Genomic DNA, 22222 nt, shown 5'->3' with positions numbered 1-22222 from the left:
GACCTGTGGTTCTGGAGTAGGACCTGTGGTTCTAGAGTAGGACCTGTGGTTCTGGAGTAGAACCTGTGGTTCTAGAGTAGGACCTGTGGTTCTGGAGTAGGACCTGTGGTTCTAGAGTAGGACCTGTGGTTCTGGAGTAGAACCTGTGGTTCTAGAGTAGGACCTGTGGTTCTAGAGTAGGACCTTTGGTTCTGGAGTAGAACCTGTGGTTCTAGAGTAGGACCTGTGGTTCTGGAGTAGAACCTGTGGTTCTAGAGTAGGACCTGTGGTTCTAGAGTAGGACCTATGGTTCTGGAGTAGGACCTGTGGTTCTAGAGTAGGACCTGTGGTTCTGGAGTAGGACCTATGGTTCTGGAGTAGGACCTGTGGTTTCTAGAGTAGGACCTGTGGTTCTAGAGTAGGACCTGTGGTTCTGGAGTAGGACCTGTGGTTTCTAGAGTAGGACCTGTGGTTCTGGAGTAGGACCTGTGGTTTTGGAGTAGGACCTGTGGTTCTGGAGTAGGACCTGTGGTTCTAGAGTAGGACCTATGGTTTTGGAGTAGGACCTGTGGTTCTAGAGTAGGACCTATGGTTCTAGAGTAGGACCTGTGGTTCTAGAGTAGGACCTGTGGTTTTGGAGTAGGACCTATGGTTCTGGAGTAGGACCTATGGTTCTGGAGTAGGACCTGTGGTTCTGGAGTAGGACCTGTGGTCCTAGAGTAAGACCTGTGGTTCTGGAGTAGGACCTGTGGTTCTAGAGTAGGACCTGTGGTTCTGGAGTAGAACCTGTGGTTCTAGAGTAGGACCTGTGGTTCTAGAGTAGGACCTGTGGTTCTAGAGTAGGACCTGTGGTTCTGGAGTAGAACCTGTGGTTCTAGAGTAGGACCTGTGGTTCTAGAGTAGGACCTGTGGTTCTGGAGTAGAACCTGTGGTTCTAGAGTAGGACCTGTGGTTCTAGAGTAGGACCTATGGTTCTGGAGTAGGACCTGTGGTTCTAGAGTAGGACCTGTGGTTCTGGAGTAGGACCTATGGTTCTGGAGTAGGACCTGTGGTTTCTAGAGTTGGACCTGTGGTTCTAGAGTAGGACCTGTGGTTCTGGAGTAGAACCTGTGGTTCTAGAGTAGGACCTGTGGTTCTAGAGTAGGACCTGTGGTTCTGGAGTAGAACCTGTGGTTCTAGAGTAGGACCTGTGGTTCTAGAGTAGGACCTGTGGTTCTGGAGTAGGACCTGTGGTTCTAGAGTAGGACCTGTGGTTCTGGAGTAGGACCTATGGTTCTGGAGTAGGACCTGTGGTTTCTAGAGTAGGACCTGTGGTTCTAGAGTAGGACCTGTGGTTCTGGAGTAGAACCTGTGGTTCTGGAGTAGAAAATGTGGTTCTAGAGTAGGACCTGTGGTTTTGGAGTAGGACCTATGGTTCTGGAGTAGGACCTATGGTTCTGGAGTAGGACCTGTGGTTCTGGAGTAGGACCTGTGGTCCTAGAGTAAGACCTGTGGTTCTGGAGTAGGACCTGTGGTTCTAGAGTAGGACCTGTGGTTCTGGAGTAGAACCTGTGGTTCTAGAGTAGGACCTATGGTTCTAGAGTAGGACCTGTGGTTCTAGAGTAGGACCTGTTGTTCTGGAGTAGAACCTGTGGTTCTAGAGTAGGACCTGTGGTTCTAGAGTAGGACCTGTGGTTCTAGAGTAGGACCTGTGGTTCTGGAGTAGAACCTGTGGTTCTATAGTAGGACCTGTGGTTCTGGAGTAGAACCTGTGGTTCTAGAGTAGGACCTGTGGTTCTGGAGTAGAAAATGTGGTTCTGGAGTAGAAAATGTGGTTCTGGAGTAGGACCTGTTTTAGGTCTTTGTCTCAGGAGCTGATCGACCGAAACTCGCTCTCACTCTTCGGAGAATCTCGGTTGTTTCCGTGAAGCTCGCGCTGGAACAGGTCAATCCGGTCTGCTGTGGGCGGGGCCACACTTCACCTGTCTCCCGCGTGCCTCGTGCGGAGCGTCCCTTTGTGTGAGCGCGCGCACGAGCCCCATCCTCAGGACACGACGCACCTGACGCACGCGCCTCACGCACACACCTGACGCACGCGCCTGACGCACAGACACGACGCACCTGACGCACGCGCCTGACGCACAGACACGACGCACCTGACGCAGCCGAAACAGGTGAAAACAAAAGCTTTTCTCTCTTTTTCTCTCAAGTTCGCGTCTTGTTCGCGCAGCTGCCGCGTCAGTGACGGATTGGAAAAGGATTTACTGGTGATTTGTGGGACTTTTGCTGGATTTGCGCCGCGCACACGGTGAAAACTGTTTATTGTCTTTAGAATGAGATTTGCTCCGGTGTAAAACGTCTCTTCAGATCTGAGCGTCAGACACTTTCAATGTCTTAGATATTTGTCTTTAAACAGCTTTTGCAGCAGCTGCAGTTTAAAGGTGGAAAGATTGAAAAAGACTCGAGACAAAACATTCAAATAACTGAAGAAAATTGTGTTAAATTTGTGCCGAATGTGAAATGAAAGTGTTTAAGTCACGAGTCTAAACTAACAAGAGGATGAGGCCAGTGTTTAACCCAAAACATTCAGACTTTAGTCCTGGTTTAGTCCTGGTTTAGTCCTGGTTTAGTCCTGGTTTAGACCTGGTTTAGGCCTGGTTTAGACCTGGTTTAGTCCTGGTTTAGTCCTGGTTTAGACCTGGTTTAGACCTGGTTTAGTCCTGGTTTAGTCCTGGTTTAGACCTGGTTTAGGCCTGGTTTAGACCTGGTTTAGTCCTGGTTTAGTCCTGGTTTAGACCTGGTTTAGGCCTGGTTTAGACCTGGTTCAGAGAGAGAATCTTTATAATAAAGAGTTGAATTGATATTATAAATATTATAATTGGGTTTAATCCACACAAACATGAGACAAATGTAAAACGAGTCTGACGAGTCCATTTAGGGCCAAATCTGTTCAATTGGTCCATTTTCAAATTGAGTCTAAATGTAATTTTCTAAATGTTTTGAACGTCATGACGTCCGACAGAAGAATGTTCCGGGAGGATCCACTTATGGCGTCCACTCGTCCCACTCTCACTCATGTCACTTGAATTGTATAAAGTGAGATGACCTTTAGAGCACATCACACAGGTTCTTGGATGACCTTCAGAGCACATCACACAGGTTCTTGGATGACCTTCAGAGCACATCACACAGGTTCTTGGATGACCTTCAGAGCACATCACACAGGTTCTTGGATGACCTTCAGAGCACATCACACAGGTTCTTGGATGACCTTCAGAGCTGTAGCATGTTTGAGGTGTTCGTCTCAGATAAAACCTGAATCATTTTCTGTTATTCCGGTTCTACAGTTTGAGTCACAGAACGGTCAAAAGCTCGTCTGTCTTGCTCTTCTTTTGGTTTGAATGTTCTGAAGGATCTCCTGAGATGTTTGTGCCTTTGAGCCTCACACTGACGATGAGGTGGTTCTAGTGTAGGAAACCAATAGTCTGAACATCGCAGTAAAAATGTGTGTTTTTCAGGAGCCATCGTGAGAATCCAAAATGCCGAGCAACAAACACTCCAGCAGCAAACCGTGAGTTTCATTCTGTCCTTTTACCTCAGAGGACCCTACGCTTTAGGTCTCTCTTTGGTCCTGACCCCGGTCTCTTTGGTCACTCTTTGGTCACTCTTTGGTCACTCTTTGGTCACTCTTTAGTCCTGACCCCGGTCTCTCTTGGTCCCTCACAGCCACAGCCACAGTCGGCACAAACACAGTCAGGTGTCAAACCCGGCGGTCTCGTATTACCCGGACGACCAGGCGCTGCACTATTACCGCTGGTCGTCTCCTCCGGGCATCATGAAGATCCTGTCCATCATCATCATCATCTTCTGCGTGGCCATCTTTGCCTGTGTGGCGTCCACGCTGGCCTGGGACTACGACATGGGCATGATGGGCGGCATGGGCGGCATGATGCCCGGTATGGGCGGCTCGTACGGCGGCTCGTACGGCGGCTCTTACGGCGGCTCGTACGGCGGCTCGTACGGGGCTGGCAGCGGCTACGGCGGAGGCTACGGCAACAACATGTACATGGACCCGAAGAGCGGCAAAGGCTTCATCATCGGCCTGGCGGGCATCACCTTCATCGCCGTGCTCGTCATCTTCATCCTGGTGGTGTCGCGGCAGAGCTCGTCACGTTCCCACAAGTTTTACCTTGGCACCATCATCGTGGGCGCCATCCTGGCCTTCCTCATGCTCATCGCCACCATCGTTTACCTCGTGGCCGTGAACCCGACGGCCCAAAGCTCCGGATCCATGATGTACAACCAGGTCCTGCAGCTCTGCGCCCAGTACCAGAACCAGGACCAGGCCCAGGGCATCTTCCTCAACCAGTACCTGTACCACTACTGTGTGGTGGAGCCCCAGGAGGTGAGTCTGAACCGGGTCTGAACCGGGTCTGAACCGGGTCTGAACCGGGTCTGGACCGGGCCTAAACTCTCCCTCTCTCCTCAGGCGATCGCCATCGTGCTTGGGTTCCTGGTGGTCGTGGGGCTCATCATTCTGGTGGTGTTTGCGGCTAAAACTCGGGGTCAGATCCGGCGCTGGGGCGAGCACCGCGTCCTGTGGGAGGAAGTGAAGGTCCTGAACAACGGCACTCACCACAACAGCATCGGGGAGTGGGTGAGTCCTTAAGGGGCGTTCAGACCGCCACGTCAAAGCGTCCAGTTTACATTCAAAGTCTATGTGTACGCACGTCTTGGGCGTTTAGTGATTTTGCGTCCAGGGCGTCCAGGGCGTCCGACGCAGAAAAGTTGAAACAAAGCTGAACTTCTCTTCGTCAGAAGCGGCGCAGCAGCCAATCAGAGATGACGCGAAACAAACCCCCGCAAGGATAAAAACAAACTCAAGACGCAGCTCTTGGAGCAAATAATGATATTGACTAAACTCGGCTCTGATCTGGTCCCAGACGGGCCCCGGGGCCCATCGCCTCCGATTGGACTTTGTAAAGTTAATAAACCAAAGCCACTTTCTCCTCCTGTTCTGCCATCGCACCAAGAGAACAAGCAACGGAATGAACGTAGCTTTAGGGTGCTCCACAACAGCATCGGGGAGAGGGCCAGTCCTCCTGAACTGGGCCTGAACCATGCAGGTGTTTTTGAGCTCATGATGTCATTGCTGTTCTCACCTTTGACCTCCCTCACATCAGGGTCACATCAGACCAGGAACAGGTCAGAGGTCAGAGGTCAGAAGGATCGTTTAATGTTGAAATGCTTTAAATAGTTCAGTCTTGACTTGATTAGAATAAAAACTGGTTTGATGGTTTTTCTTTTTACTTTTTTCATTTGTAAAACAAAAGTCTTTTTTACAGTTTGTTAATAAATCCTTTAAAACGACTGGTTTAGACCTGGTTTAGTCCTGGTTTAGTCCTGGTTTAGACCTGGTTTAGTCCTGGTTTAGACCTGGTTTAGTCCTGGTTTAGACCTGGTTTAGACCTGGTTTAGACCGTGTTTAGACCTGGTTTAGTCCTGGTTTAGACCTGGTTTAGACCTGGTTTAGACCTGGTTTAGACCTGGTTTAGTCCTGGTTTAGACCTGGTTTAGTCCTTGTTTAGACCTGGTTTAGTCCTGGTTTAGACCTGGTTTAGACCTGGTTTAGACCTGGTTTAGTCCTGGTTTAGTTTCAGTCTGTGACACATTCTTTGAATCTTTGTCAGGATCAAAACAAAGGGAGAGTTTCATCTGTATTTTCAGGGCGTGGTCAAGAAGAACACCACTGCTGCAGCTGCTATTGTTATGGGGGCCTCGGGGGCCTCGGGGGCCTCGGGGGCCTCAAGCTAACGTCGCTGCTGCTAAAACGAGCCAAATGTTTATGCCTTATTTACTTCTCACAAGATGGCCGCCGCTGCAGCACTTTCTATTGTTGAGGGCCCCTGAGCCCTGAGCCCCTGAGGGCCCCTGAGGGCCCCTGAGGGCCCCTGAGGGCCCCTGAGGGCCACCACAGAAATATTCTCCCTAATGATTATTAAAAAGTTATTTTTTTGGTCAACGTTTTAGTGACATTTTTATCACTTTATCACATCTTATTTCCTTTGTTAAACATTCTGCTTTTGTTCTGGAGAGAAGGAGAGGACATACAGCAAACTGAGAGAGGAGGAGAGGACATACAGCAAACTGAGAGAGGAGGAGAGGACATACAGCAAACTGAGAGAGGAGGAGAGGACATACAGCAAACTGAGAGAGGAGGAGAGGACATACAGCAAACTGAGAGAGGAGGAGAGGACATACAGCAAACTGAGAGAGGAGGAGAGGACATACAGCAAACAGAGAGGAGGAGAGGACATACAGCAAACTGAGAGAGGAGGAGAGGACATACAGCAAACTGAGAGAGGAGGAGAGGACATACAGCAAACTGAGAGAGGAGGAGAGGACATACAGCAAACTGAGAGAGGAGGAGAGGACATACAGCAAACTGAGAGAGGAGGAGAGGACATACAGCAAACTGAGAGAGGAGGAGAGGACATACAGCAAACTGAGAGAGGAGGAGAGGACATACAGCAAACTGAGAGAGGAGGAGAGGACATACAGCAAACTGAGAGAGGAGGAGAGGACATACAGCAAACTGAGAGAGGAGGAGAGGACATACAGCAAACAGAGAGGAGGAGAGGACATACAGCAAACTGAGAGAGGAGGAGAGGACATACAGCAAACTGAGAGAGGAGGAGAGGACATACAGCAAACAGAGAGAGGAGGAGAGGACATACAGCAAACAGAGAGAGGAGGAGAGGACATACAGCAAACTGAGAGAGGAGGAGAGGACATACAGCAAACTGAGAGAGGAGGAGAGGACATACAGCAAACTGTCTCATGATCGGGTTTCACTGGAGGAACTGGTCTGACCAGAGTTTTTGGCTCAGATCCAGGTCAGACTCTGGATCCTGGACAATGTACCCCTTGACCTCTGGGACCCTTGACCTCTGGGACCCTTGACCTCTGGGACCCTTGACCTCTGGGACCCTTGACCTCTGGGACCCTTGACCTCTGGACACTAAACGGTTTGAGCTCATGTTGGTCACATTAAAGGCTCTAGTTGACCTTCTCTGGTCCAGGTCAGAATCCTCAGAGGAACTCAAGGTCAGAGGTCAGATTTGTTGCTGCTGCTGTTGGAGCCAGGACTGACTCTTCTTCATCTTCCTCTGATGTTCAGGGCTTCACCCTTAGGGCTTCATCCTTAGGGCTTCGTCCTTAGGGCTTCGTCCTTAGGGCTTCGTCCTTTGGGCTTCGTCCTTTAGGCTTCGTCCTTTGGGCTTCGTCCTTAGGGCTTCGTCCTTAGGGCTTCGTCCTTTAGGCTTCGTCCTTAGGGCTTCGTCCTTAGGGCTTCGTCCTTAGGGCTTCGTCCTTTAGGCTTCGTCCTTAGGGCTTCGTCCTTTTGGGCTTCGTCCTTTTGGGCTTCGTCCTTTGGGCTTCGTCCTTAGGGCTTCGTCCTTAGGGCTTCGTCCTTTAGGCTTCGTCCTTAGGGCTTCGTCCTTAGGGCTTCGTCCTTTGGGCTTCGTCCTTTAGGCTTCGTCCTTAGGGCTTCGTCCTTAGGGCTTCGTCCTTAGGGCTTCGTCCTTAGGGCTTCGTCCTTAGGGCTTCGTCCTTTGGGCTTCGTCCTTAGGGCTTCGTCCTTAGGGCTTCGTCCTTTAGGCTTCACCCTTAGGGCTTCACCCTTAGGGCTTCATCCTAGCTCCGAAATAGACGGGGGCCCGTAGGCACTCAAATCTCCGGCGGGCCGGGGTTTGTATTAGGAGGGGCCCCGGGCCCCTGTTTCAAAAGTCCTTGAAAAATCAAGATTTAACTTGTAATTTGTTCATATTTGGGGCATTTTCATGGCTTAAGTTTGGTTTTGACAGAAATGCCGCTTCAGTCTTCTCGCTTCTCATTGGCCGAGCGGTGTCCGTGATCTACTTTCGATGAAAGCGTCTGATTGGCCGCTGCGTTTGTGTTCAGTTGTACTCGGAAATGTTCCACACCGCCCCTGCACACCGCCCCTGCACACCGCCCCTGCACACCGCCCCTGCACACCGCCCCTGCACACCGCAGCAGAACTGTGCGGAGTAGCTCAATGGTTGGATCACCTGTTGGCATTACACCAGGATCTACCTGAGCAGCAGCAGCGATGTGCTGAGCAGCTCATCTGTGCTGAGCAGCTCATCTGTGCTGAGCAGCTTGGGAACTTACAACCGCAGCCGAACTGGTGAGTCACTTGGCCCGACATTCCCACAGTCGGATTCTGAAGTTAACAACCACCGAGCGCCTCTCGTTTGTAGAACAGTTAGTGACACAAACAGAGGGAAAAACACGACACAAATGCGGCTCAAAAACAGCCGCTGCCCAAGAACGAAAGCACTATCTCAGACTACTGTCCTCAGACTACTGTCCTCGGACTACTGTCCTCAGACTACTGTCCTCGGACTACTGTCCTCGGACTACTGTCCTCAGACTACTGTCCTCAGACTACTGTCCTCAGACTACTGTCCTCAGACTACTGTCCTCAGACTACTGTCCTCAGACTACTGTCCTCGGAGTTCAGAGTCAAATAGCAGACAATATGATGGACGTCCCCTTGGGAAGGGCGTGTCGTTGGAGAGACAAAGTCTTCTATGACGATCGAAGGTTCTAAACTCAAACTAAACACAATCATGACAAAATGTAACCAACAAACGATTGAAGGACCCAAAGTAAGACCTTAAGTGACGTGGCTTTTACAAACAAAGACTTATAATTGAATGACCGGGCTCAGACCCCATGACTCTGACCGTTAGACTAACGGTCACTAACTGACCCTGGCCCTGGTCAGTCACATGACAGTGACATAAACTAGTCCTGACCAAATGTCAAAGGTCAAAGGTCAGTAAAGGGTCAGTTGGAGCAGACGATGGCGGTGGAGGACGTGGATGAATGTTGTGTTTCTATGACGACGGCGATCACTAAACACTTTTACAAAAGAAATCAATGCAAAAACTCTCCCAGGATAAATAATGACATAAGAAAACTTATGAAGGTGGATTTTGTCTTTCTTACTTTCTAAACTTAATAGTTCAAAAAGCCTCAAAAGAGAAAAGCACGAGTTTCATATTTCACTCATGTCAATGCAAAGGGACGAGACGCACGAGACTGAAGACGCACGAGACTGAAGACGCACGAGACTGAAGACGCACGAGACTGAAGACGCCCGAGACTGAAGACGCACGAGACTGAAGACGCACGAGACTGAAGACGCACGAGACTGAAGACGCACGAGACTGAAGACGCACGAGACTGAAGACGCACGAGACTGAAGACGCACGAGACTGAAGACGCACGAGACTGAAGACGCACGAGACTGAAGACGCACGAGACTGAAGACGCACGAGACTGAAGACGCACGAGACTGAAGACGCACGAGACTGAAGACGCACGAGACTGAAGACGCACGAGACTGAAGACGCACGAGACTGAAGACGCACGAGACTGAAGACGCACGAGACTGAAGACGCCCGAGACTGAAGACGCCCGAGACTGAAGACGCACGAGACTGAAGACGCACGAGACTGAAGACGCACGAGACTGAAGACGCACGAGACTGAAGACGCACGAGACTGAAGACGCACGAGACTGAAGACGCACGAGACTGAAGACGCACGAGACTGAAGACGCACGAGACTGAAGACGCACGAGACTGAAGACGCACGAGACTGAAGACGCACGAGACTGAAGACGCACGAGACTGAAGACGCACGAGACTGAAGACGCACGAGACTGAAGACGCACGAGACTGAAGACGCACGAGACTGAAGACGCACGAGACTGAAGACGCACGAGACTGAAGACGCACGAGACTGAAGACGCACGAGACTGAAGACGCACGAGACTGAAGACGCACGAGACTGAAGACGCACGAGACTGAAGACGCACGAGACTGAAGACGCACGAGACTGAAGACGCACGAGACTGAAGACGCACGAGACTGAAGACGCACGAGACTGAAGACGCCCGAGACTGAAGACGCACGAGACTGAAGACGCACGAGACTGAAGACGCACGAGACTGAAGACGCACGAGACTGAAGACGCACGAGACTGAAGACGCACGAGACTGAAGACGCACGAGACTGAAGACGCACGAGACTGAAGACGCACGAGACTGAAGACGCACGAGACTGAAGACGCACGAGACTGAAGACGCACGAGACTGAAGACGCACGAGACTGAAGACGCACGAGACTGAAGACGCACGAGACTGAAGACGCACGAGACTGAAGACGCACGAGACTGAAGACGCACGAGACTGAAGACGCACGAGACTGAAGACGCACGAGACTGAAGACGCACGAGACTGAAGACGCACGAGACTGAAGACGCACGAGACTGAAGACGCACGAGACTGAAGACGCACGAGACTGAAGACGCACGAGACTGAAGACGCACGAGACTGAAGACGCACGAGACTGAAGACGCACAAACCATTCCAAAAGTGTCAATCCAATGACATCTATGATATGAAGTGTCATTTTCTTAAATGTTACAGTAACTAAACCAGGTCTAAACCAGCTAAACTTAACTAAACTTAACTAAACCAACTAAACCACCTTATTCGTTTGTCAATACAAAATTGTGATTTTCCCTCAGGCTGGAAAAAAGCAGTGATTGTTCCAATATTCAAATCAGGAAGTCCAGATGTGATGGTCAAGATCAATTCTACTCATTTTATCCAACGTCATTGAGAAAGTCATAGCAACAAGTGAAGGAGCTCCTCCCCCACAGAGCTCCTCCCCCCACAGAGCTCCTCCCCCCACAGAGCTCCTCCCCCCACAGAGCTCCTCCCCCACAGAGCTCCTCCCCCCACAGAGCTCCTCCCCCCACAGAGCTCCTCCCCCACAGAGCTCCTCCCCCACAGAGCTCCTCCCCCCACAGAGCTCCTCCCCCCACAGAGCTCCTCCCCCACAGAGCTCCTCCCCCCACAGAGCTCCTCCCCCACAGAGCTCCTCCCCCCACAGAGCTCCTCCCCCACAGAGCTCCTCCCCCACAGAGCTCCTCCCCCCACAGAGCTCCTCCCCCCCACAGAGCTCCTTCCCCCACAGAGCTCCTCCCCCCACAGAGCTCCTCCCCCCACAGAGCTCCTCCCCCACAGAGCTCCTCCCCCACAGAGCTCCTCCCCCCACAGAGCTCCTCCCCCACAGAGCTCCTCCCCCCACAGAGCTCCTCCCCCACAGAGCTCCTCCCCCACAGAGCTCCTCCCCCCACAGAGCTCCTCCCCCCACAGAGCTCCTCCCCCACAGAGCTCCTCCCCCCACAGAGCTCCTCCCCCCACAGAGCTCCTCCCCCACAGAGCTCCTCCCCCCACAGAGCTCCTCCCCCACAGAGCTCCTCCCCCACAGAGCTCCTCCCCCCACAGAGCTCCTCCCCCACAGAGCTCCTCCCCCCACAGAGCTCCTCCCCCCACAGAGCTCCTCCCCCACAGAGCTCCTCCCCCCAGAGCTCCTCTCCCCACAGAGCTCCTCCCCCCACAGAGCTCCTCCCCCACAGAGCTCCTCCCCCCACAGAGCTCCTCCCCCCACAGAGCTCCTCCCCCCACAGAGCTCCTCCCCCCACAGAGCTCCTCCCCCACAGAGCTCCTCCCCCCACAGAGCTCCTCCCCCCACAGAGCTCCTCCCCCACAGAGCTCCTCCCCCCACAGAGCTCCTCCCCCACAGAGCTCCTCCCCCACAGAGCTCCTCCCCCCACAGAGCTCCTCCCCCACAGAGCTCCTCCCCCCACAGAGCTCCTCCCCCCACAGAGCTCCTCCCCCACAGAGCTCCTCCCCCCACAGCACTTTAGAGCCCATAGCACACCCTAATGACAAACTGCTGTTTGATTGAAAACATTAAAAAGGCCCTGGACAGGGGACAGGGCTCAGGGGGACAGGGCTCAGGGGGACAGGGCTCAGGGGACAGGGGGACAGGGGGACAGGGGACAGGGGGACAGGGCTCAGGGGACAGGGCTCAGGGGGACAGGGCTCAGGGGACAGGGCTCAGGGGGACAGGGCTCAGGGGGACAGGGCTCAGGGGACAGGGGGACAGGGGGACAGGGGACAGGGGGACAGGGCTCAGGGGACAGGGCTCAGGGGGACAGGGCTCAGGGGGACAGGGGACAGGGCTCAGGGGACAGGGCTCAGGGGGACAGGGCTCAGGGGGACAGGGCTCAGGGGACAGGGCTCAGGGGGACAGGGCTCAGGGGGACAGGGCTCAGGGGGACAGGGCTCAGGGGGACAGGGGACAGAAGTGTAAAATGAGCTCTGGCTGTGACAGTACGAGACATTGTCAAAGAAACATAACATTGCTGGAGCGGGACAGACACTTGATGTCGTTGCTTGGTAACCAGCATCAGACTGGGCGGGGACAGGAGACCACGCCCACCTCCAGATCTTCACTCTGACTCATTTAGAGGTTCAGCAGTGACTCCACAACCAAGAACCAGGAACCTTCACACGTGGAACCTTCACACATGGAACCTCAGTTGGCATCCCAATGGCGACTGTCCAGAGGCCCCTCCCCCACAGACCTGGATCATGGCACAAACTTCTTCTGTTGGCCCCGCCTCCTTCTGAGATCATGACATCATCAACCCTTGAACCTGAATGGAACCATGGTCACCATGGTGACCATGGTGGTGACCATGGTGACCTGGAGTAAGTCCTGGACTGGTCAGTTTAACCCTTTCCTGTCCCTTCAGGTGAATAAAGTGTCTGGAGACCCTGAGGTCATGGTCAACTCCCCCAACGACAAAGTGGGAGGTTCCAGGGACTTTCTGGACCGTCTGGAGCCAGAGAGACCGCTCTACCTGCCCGGGTGAGACCCTGACCCTGACAGTGTGGTCACATGGTGCTTGTGGTCACATGGTGCCTGTGGTCACATGGTGCCTGTGGTCACATGGTGCCTGTGGTCACATGGTGCTTGTGGTCACATGGTGCATGGTGCCTGTGGTCACATGGTGCCTGTGGTCACATGGTGCTTGTGGTCACATGGTGCATGGTGCCTGTGGTCACATGGTGCCTGTGGTCACATGGTGCTTGTGGTCACATGGTGCCTGTGGTCACATGGTGCCTGTGGTCACATGGTGCCTGTGGTCACATGGTGCCTGTGGTCACATGGTGCCTGTGGTCACATGGTGCTTGTGGTCACATGGTGCCTGTGTTGCAGAGACTCTGACGTGAGCAGCTCCATCATGAGTCCTAAACCTCGAGACTACGACGTGGCTGAGTCTGGAGACGAGCTGGAGGACGAGGACTTCAGCAGGTCAGAGACATGCTCCTCCCACAGAGACAGGCTCCTCCCACCGACACATGCTCCTCCCACCGACACATGCTCCTCCCACAAAGACAAGCTCCTCCCACCGACACATGCTCCTCCCACCGACACATGCTCCTCCCACAGACACATGCTCCTCCCACAGAGACACAGGCTCCTCCCACAGAGACAGGCTCCTCCCACGGAGACAGGCTCCTCCCACGGAGACAGGCTCCTCCCACGGAGACAGGCTCCTCCCACGGAGACAGGCTCCTCCCACGGAGACAGGCTCCTCCCACGGAGACATGCTCCTCCCACAGACACAGGCTCCTCCCACAGACACAGGCTCCTCCCACACAAACCGTAGAGTCTCATTCGTTACATTTTGAGGCCAGTTTTCCTTCAGCTCTAGTTTAATCATCAAATCATCAAATTTTGACCTCAACATGTCGAAGTTTAAATCTGACGCTGTTTTTAGACATGAACCTGTCCCTTTAGAACAGCTCCACTTCACTGAGAACACTGTTGCCACGGCGACCCTTTCCTAAACCTCCTCCTCCGTCCTCAGTGTGTTCCCTCCCATCCTGGACGAGGGCGAGCGCCTCTCGTACAAACAGGAGTTCGACCGGGACCACCAGGAGTACCGGGGCCTCCAGGCCCAACTGGACCAGATCAACCAGGACCTGGCAGAGCTGGACCGGAACCTGGACCTGCACCAGGAGGGGAGTCCACAGTTCCTGGTGAGACACGCCCACGAGCTCCAGTGACACGCCCACTGTCCTCCTGAAAGTCTCAAACTTCAACTGTCAAAGTGTCAAACGCCTCATTTGTTTTTGCAGGACACTTTGGACGAATTCAACCGCCTCAAAAGCCTCAAGAAGGTGAGACGGCGCCCCCTGGAGGACACGCCCCCTGGAGGACACGCCCCCTGGAGGATGCTCACATGTGACACGCCCCCTGGAGGACGCTCTCATGTGACACGCCCCCAGGAGGACGCTCTCATGTGACACGCCCCCCGGAGGACGCTCTTATGGGACACGCCCCCTGGAGGACGCTCACATGTGACACGCCCCCTGGAGGACGCTCACATGTGACACGCCCCCGGAGGACGCTCACATGTGACACGCCCCCTGGAGGACGCTCTCATGTGACACGCCCCCCGGAGGACGCTCTCATGTGACACGCCCCCCGGAGGACGCTCTCATGTGACACGCCCCCCGGAGGACGCTCTCATGTGACACGCCCCCCGGAGGACGCTCTCATGTGACACGCCCCCCGGAGGACGCTCTCATGGGACACGCCCCCCGGAGGACGCTCTCATGTGACACGCCCCCGGGAGGACGCTCTCATGTGACACGCCCCCCGGAGGACGCTCTCATGTGACACGCCCCCCGGTGACACGCCCCCCGGAGGACGCTCTCATGTGACACGCCCCCCGGAGGACGCTCTCATGTGACACGCCCCCCGGAGGACGCTCTTATGGGACACGCCCCCCGGAGGACGCTCACATGTGACACGCCCCCTGGAGGATGCTCACATGTGACACGCCCCCCGGAGGACGCTCTCATGTGACACGCCCCCTGGAGGACGCTCACATGTGACACGCCCCCTGGAGGACGCTCACATGTGACACGCCCCCGGAGGACGCTCACATGTGACACGCCCCCTGGAGGACGCTCTCATGTGACACGCCCCCCGGAGGACGCTCTCATGTGACACGCCCCCCGGAGGACGCTCTCATGTGACACGCCCCCCGGAGGACGCTCTCATGTGACACGCCCCCCGGAGGACGCTCTCATGGGACACGCCCCCCGGAGGACGCTCTCATGTGACACGCCCCCCGGAGGACGCTCTCATGTGACACGCCCCCGGGAGGACGCTCTCATGTGACACGCCCCCCGGAGGACGCTCTCATGTGACACGCCCCCCGGTGACACGCCCCCCGGAGGACGCTCTCATGTGACACGCCCCCCGGAGGACGCTCTCATGTGACACGCCCCCCGGAGGACGCTCTTATGGGACACGCCCCCCGGAGGACGCTCACATGTGACACGCCCCCTGGAGGATGCTCACATGTGACACGCCCCCCGGAGGACGCTCTCATGTGACACGCCCCCTGGAGGACGCTCACATGTGACACGCCCCCCGGAGGACGCTCTCATGTGACACGCCCCCCGGAGGACGCTCTCATGTGACACGCCCCCCGGAGGACGCTCTCATGTGACACGCCCCCGGGAGGACGCTCTCATGTGACACGCCCCCCGGAGGACGCTCTCATGTGACACGCCCCCCGGAGGACGCTCTCATGTGACACGCCCCCCGGAGGACGCTCTCATGTGACACGCCCCCCGGAGGACGCTCTTATGGGACACGCCCCCTGGAGGACGCTCACATGTGACACGCCCCCTGGAGGACGCTCACATGTGACACGCCCCCGGAGGACGCTCACATGTGACACGCCCCCTGGAGGATGCTCACATGTGACACGCCCCCCGGAGGACGCTCTCATGTGACACGCCCCCCGGAGGACGCTCACATGTGACACGCCCCCCGGAGGACGCTCATGTGACACGCCCCCCGGAGGACGCTCTCATGTGACACGCCCCCCGGAGGACGCTCTCATGGGACACGCCCCCCGGAGGACGCTCTCATGTGACACGCCCCCCGGAGGACGCTCTCATGGGACACGCCCCCCGGAGGACGCTCTCATGTGACACGCCCCCCGGAGGACGCTCTCATGGGACACGCCCCCCGGAGGACGCTCTCATGTGACACGCCCCCCGGAGGACGCTCTCATGGGACACGCCCCCCGGAGGACGCTCTCATGTGACACGCCCCCCGGAGGACGCTCTCATGGGATACGCCCCCTGGAGGACGCTCTCATGTGACATGGATCTAACATGTTTTTGTCTCTAATAACTCATTCTCTCTTTCGTCCTCAGTCGCCTCATTATCAAACCACGAAGAAACGCTGCAAATATCTGCGCTCCAAACTGTCCCACCTCAAGAAGAAGATCAGCGAGTACGACCGCCGGGCCTGAAGCGGGACACGACCGGGACACGACCGGGACACGACCGGGACACGACCGGGACACGACCGGGACACAAACGGGACACGACCGGGACACGACCGGGACACGACCGGGACACAAACGGGAGTTTAAGGAGCGTCTCAGGAGTGTTTATGTTGTGAATCAAATCTATGCAGTTTTCTGAGATTTTAAACAAAAAGTCGTCATTTTTTAGGCTAAAATGTTATAAAATCTGTTGTTTTCAGCAGATTCTTAAAGAACAATTGTGTAAATGTGTTTTATTGACGCTGATCATTGTTGCTACTTTTCATCTAAACTTCACAAAAGCATCTTGTGTTTTGGACGTGTGAAGTGAAATCAAGTGAATAAGCTTTTAATTTGATTGTATTTATACTTTTTCAGTTTTTATCTTTTTAAATGTTGAAGGAATCAGTTGAAGTGTAAACTGTCTGTTTTACTGTGACAATAAAAAACTTATTTTTATTTTTTTTAAACTTTCTTTTACTTCACTACTACCTCTGGAATCACATTTTATATTTAGTAATCATGGCAGTAATATGGATTTATTAAAGGTGGAATGGACGATTTTTTTCAGCACATGTTTTATATTTCCTCGTGGCGTGGATAAATCATTTGTCCTGCCACGTGTCAATCATAAAACGCACCTGTCGCTCACCTGCAGCTGCGTCAGGCTCGTCCCCACGTTTCCGTGTGTCTAAGCGCATGGATCTATCATAATATAGTTCCCTCAGTGTACGGGGCAAAATGAAGACGGAGAAAGACAGTTTGAGCTGACGCAGAAGTGGACAGAAATCTACGAGAGATGCGATGCGATCCGTCGCGCGTCCCGCCTGCATTCTCAAATCGCCGAAAAATTGTCCATACCGCCTTTAAAATATAGATACAATACAAATATAAGTCTGAGTTTGTGTTTCCTGCTTAAAGCCACGGCACATGTGACCACGTGACTCACGTGTTGGTCTCATGTTAAGTAAAATAAACACGCTTTTTTCATTACAATTCTCTTTTTATTCTAATTGTGTTATTTCCATGTGACTGACTCAGTAAAGTGGGAGTGGTCTAGAATAATGACATTTATGACGTGTCTTTAAACAATGTGTCCGTGTTTTCACAGAAACATCCATAATAACGTTCATTTAGAAGTAAAACACGTCGTTAATCTGAGATAAAGTTTATAACTTTGTTTTGTTCCTCAAAATAAATGACTAAATCATATTCTTTTGGCTTCTTTAACCAAACGTCACCTGAACCAATCAGAATCCTTACTTCACTTCCGTGTTTTTAGACTTGTCATGTCATGATTGGCCGCTGGTGCTTCCTGTCGCACTGTGATTGGCCGCTGGTGCTTCCTGTCGCGCTGTGATTGGCCGCTGCTCGCCGGTTCCTCTGTTTTCCTCAGGTTTCCTCGGCTCCGGTGATGTTCGGACGCAGCGGCGGACTCAGGATGCTGTGGCCGCGGTGCGTGAGCCTTTCCCCGGCCTCCGTGCTCTCGCTGCTCCCGCTGCTCTCGCTGCTCCCGCTGCTCCCGCTGCTGCTGCTTGGTTCCCGCGTGTCCGGTTCTGAGGCGCGGGACTCGGACCTGAGCTCCGTGACCTGCGGTTCTCTGGTCAAACTGCTCAACACGCGACACAACGTGAGGCTGCACTCGCACGACGTCAAGTACGGATCAGGTAAACACGCTATAAACACGAGATAAACAGGCTTTAAACACGAGATAAACACGAGATAAACACACTTTAAACACGAGATAAACAGGCTATAAACACGAGATAAACAGGCTTTAAACACGCTTTAAACACGAGATAAACACGCTTTAAACACGAGATAAACAGGCTTTAAACAGGCTTTAAACACGCTATAAACACGAGATAAACACACTTTAAACACGAGATAAACACGCTATAAACACGAGATAAACAGGCTATAAACACGAGATAAACAGGCTTTAAACACGCTTTAAACACGAGATAAACACACTTTAAACACGAGATAAACACGCTTTAAACACGAGATAAACAGGCTTTAAACACGCTATAAACACGCATTAAACACGCTATAAACACGGGATAAACACGCTTTAAACACAAGATAAACAGGCTTTAAACAGGCTTTAAACACGCTATAAACACACGATAAACACGCTATAAACATGGGATAAACACGCTTTAAACACGGGATAAACACACTATAAACACGGGATAAACAGGCTTTAAACACGAGATAAACACGAGATAAACACACTTTAAACACGAGATAAACACGCTATAAACACGAGATAAACAGGCTATAAACACGAGATAAACAGGCTTTAAACACGCTTTAAACACGAGATAAACACACTTTAAACACGAGATAAACACGCTTTAAACACGAGATAAACAGGCTTTAAACACGCTATAAACACGCTATAAACACGGGATAAACACGCTTTAAACACAAGATAAACAGGCTTTAAACAGGCTTTAAACACGCTATAAACACACGATAAACACGCTATAAACATGGGATAAACACGCTTTAAACACGGGATAAACACACTATAAACACGGGATAAACACTATAAACACGGGATAAACACGCTTCAAACACGGGATAAACACGCTTTACACACACGATGAACACGCTATAAACATGCGATAAACACGCTATAAACACGCTATAAACACGGGATAATCCCGCAATAAACACGGGATAAACACGCTTTAAACACGGGATAAACACGCTATGAACATGGGATAAACACGCTATAAACACGCAATAAACACGAGATAAACACGCTATAAACACGCTATAAACATGCGATAAACACGGGATAAACACGCTATAAACACGCGATAAACACGGGATTAACACGCTATAAACACGCTTTAAACACGGGATAAACACACTATAAACACGGGATAAACACGAGATAAACACGCTTTAAACACGCTTTACACACACGATGAACACGCTATAAACACGTTACAAACACGCTATAAACATGCGATAAACATGCGATAAACACGCTATAAACACGCTATAAACACACAATAAACACGCTATAAACATACTTTAAACACGAGATAAACAGGCTTTAAACACGAGATAAACACGCTTTAAACACGAGATAAACAGGCTTTAAACACGCAATAAACACGCTTTAAACACGAGATGAACAGGCTTTAAACACGAGATAAACATGCTATAAACATGCGATAAACACGGGATAAACACGCTATAAACTCGCGATAAATACGCTATAAACACGGGATAAACACGCTATAAACACGGGATAAACACGCTATAAACTCGCGATAAATACGCTATAAACACGCTATAAACACGGGATAAACACACTATAAACACGGGATAAACAGGCTATAAACACGAGATAAACACGCTTTAAACACACGATGAACACGCTAAAAACACGCTATAAACACGGGATAAACACGCTATAAACTTGCTTTAAACACGGGATAAACCCGCTTTAAACACGCTATAAACACGCTATAAACACGCAATGTTCACGCAATAATCACGCGATTCTTTTGTCTCAGTTCGATTGTTCTTTTGTCTGTTTTCTCTCGACTCGTGCGTGTTCAGGCAGCGGTCAGCAGTCAGTGACCGGTGTGGACGCGGCCGACGATGCCAACAGTTACTGGCAGATCCGAGGTCAGCCGAGTCGGCCGTGTTCCCGCGGCGCGCCCATCAAGTGTGGCCAACGGGTGCGCTTCACCCACATGAAGACGGGACGCAACCTGCACTCGCACCACTTCAGCTCGCCCCTGTCCAACAACCAGGTACTGCCCCTGTCGCCCCTGTGTCTCACTGGCGTCACTGGGGCCGCACCCGTCTTTGTCTCTTTAGTTCTCGTGCAGTCTCAGGATTCTGCAGCAGGCTCGATTACAGCAGCCACACCTCTGTCCGTCTGCCCCGGGGCAGCTCTGGCTCATGTTCTAGAGGAAGTGAATCCTGTTCCTCTTTCGTCAGGAGCAGATTTGCATCAGACTTGACTGTTTTATTCCAGTGTTTTTTAGGCCTTTTATTCCATGTCTCTTGATCTTTGGCGTCTTCTTCTCGTCTTTGGTTGTCGTTGACCTCGTTCTTCTTCTCGTCTTTGGTCGTCGTTGACCTCGTTCTTCTTCTCGTCTTTGGTTGTCGTTGACCTCGTTCTTCTTCTCGTCTTTGGTCGTCGTTGACCTCGTTCTTCTTCTCGTCTTTGGTTGACGTTGACCTCGTTCTTCTTCTCGTCTTTGGTTGTCGTTGACCTCGTTCTTCTTCTCGTCTTTGGTTGTCGTTGACCTCGTTCTTCTTCTCGTCTTTGGTTGTCGTTGACCTCGTTCTTCTTCTCGTCTTTGGTTGTCGTTGACCTCGTTCTTCTTCTCGTCTTTGGTTGTCGTTGACCTCGTTCTTCTTCTCGTCTTTGGTTGTCGTTGACCTCGTTCTTCTTCTCGTCTTTGGTTGACGTTGACCTCGTTCTTCTTCTCGTCTTTGGTTGTCGTTGACCTCGTTCTTCTTCTCGTCTTTGGTTGTCGTTGACCTCGTTCTTCTTCTCGTCTTTGGTTGTCGTTGACCTCGTTCTTCTTCTCGTCTTTGGTTGTCGTTGACCTTGTTCTTCTTCTCGTCTTTGGTTGTCGTTGACCTCGATCTTCTTCTCGTCTTTGGTTGTCGTTGACCTTGTTCTTCTTCTCGTCTTTGGTTGTCGTTGACCTCGATCTTCTTCTCGTCTTTGGTTGTCGTTGACCTCGTTCTTCTTCTCGTCTTTGGTTGTCGTTGACCTCGTTCTTCTTCTCGTCTTTGGTTGTCGTTGACCTCGTTCTTCTTCTCGTCTTTGGTTGTCGTTGACCTCGTTCTTCTTCTCGTCTTTGGTTGTCGTTGACCTCGTTCTTCTTCTCGTCTTTGGTTGTCGTTGACCTCGTTCTTCTTCTCGTCTTTGGTTGTCGTTGACCTCGTTCTTCTTCTCCTCTTTGGTTGTCGTTGACCTCGTTCTTCTTCTCGTCTTTGGTTGTCGTTGACCTCGTTCTTCTTCTCGTCTTTGGTTGTCGTTGACCTCGTTCTTCTTCTCGTCTTTGGTTGTCGTTGGCCTCGTTCTTCTTCTCGTCTTTGGTTGTCGTTGACCTCGTTCTTCTTCTCGTCTTTGGTTGTCGTTGACCTCGTTCTTCTTCTCGTCTTTGGTTGTCGTTGACCTCGTTCTTCTTCTCGTCGTTGACCTCGTTCTTCTTCTCGTCTGTCGCAGGAGGTCAGTGCGTTCGGCGAGCGTGGCGAGGGCGATGACCTGGACGTGTGGACGGTGCAGTGCGACGCTGACCACTGGGAGCGCGAGGACAGCGTCCGACTCAAACACGCCGGCACCGACGTCTTCCTGTCCGTCACCGGGGAAACGTACGGTCATCCAATCAGAGGCCAGCGTGAGGTGCACGGCATGAGCGCGCCCGGAGCCAACGGCCTCTGGAGAACCATGGAGGGCGTGTTCATCCAGCCCAGCGCCGAGCCCCTCCCACACGACGAACTCTGAGGCCCGACGCCAAGGGCCGACGCCCAGGGCCGACGCCCAGGGCCGACGCCCAGGGCCGACGCCCAGGCCCGACGCCGAGGGCCGACGCCCAGGCCCGACGCCGAGGGCCGACGCCCAGGCCCGACGCCCAGGCCCGACGCCCAGGGCCGACGCCCAGGGCCGACGCCCAGGGCCGACCGAATAATATAAATAAATCCCAGTCAAATGTTTCCGATCGTATTCGGTTTATGATTGACATAAACGAGCCACAGAGACGTCACCACGGAAACAACAGACACTGTCATTCCTGTCAAACATGTACCGCAAGTTTGTGTCTAAACCAGGACTAAACCAGGTCTAAACCAGGTCTAAACCAGGTCTAAACCAGGTCTAAACCAGGTCTAAACCAGGACTAAACCAGGACTAAACCAGGTCTAAACCAGGTCTAAACCAGGTCTAAACCAGGTCTAAACC

General features: G+C 52.6%; 1 protein-coding gene and 1 pseudogene across 1 annotated transcript; both read left to right on the top strand.

Annotated features, from left to right (window-relative positions):
- The window catches only part of LOC140346495 (uncharacterized), a 45629-nt pseudogene extending 28959 nt beyond the window's left edge, over positions 1–16670 (top strand).
- A 993-nt stretch (positions 16671–17663) lies between these two features.
- Positions 17664–21805, top strand: sdf2l1 (stromal cell-derived factor 2-like 1). Its single transcript, XM_072432588.1, has 3 exons — positions 17664–17939; positions 19858–20054; positions 21491–21805. The coding sequence occupies exons 1-3, from the start codon at positions 17687–17689 to the stop codon at positions 21767–21769; spliced, it is 729 nt and encodes a 242-aa protein (XP_072288689.1). The 5' UTR covers positions 17664–17686; the 3' UTR covers positions 21770–21805.
- Positions 21806–22222: the final 417 nt, after the last annotated feature.

Source organism: Eucyclogobius newberryi, unplaced genomic scaffold, assembly GCF_026437365.1.
Source record: "Eucyclogobius newberryi isolate DKJ021-1_F unplaced genomic scaffold, fEucNew1.0.hap1 SCAF_6, whole genome shotgun sequence".
NCBI lineage: Eukaryota > Metazoa > Chordata > Actinopteri > Gobiiformes > Gobiidae > Eucyclogobius > Eucyclogobius newberryi.
The sequence above is the reverse complement of the archived record's forward strand: the minus strand, read 5'-3'. Positions and strand labels throughout refer to the sequence as shown.

Bases quoted from the DNA above. Each gene is read 5' to 3' on its own strand.
- sdf2l1 (XM_072432588.1), top strand. From the start codon at position 17,687: ATGTTCGGACGCAGCGGCGGACTCAGGATGCTGTGGCCGCGGTGCGTG. The intron at 17,940-19,857 runs GTAAACACGCTA...GTGCGTGTTCAG, and splicing joins CGACGTCAAGTACGGATCAG to GCAGCGGTCAGCAGTCAGTG. The intron at 20,055-21,490 runs GTACTGCCCCTG...CGTCTGTCGCAG, and splicing joins CGCCCCTGTCCAACAACCAG to GAGGTCAGTGCGTTCGGCGA.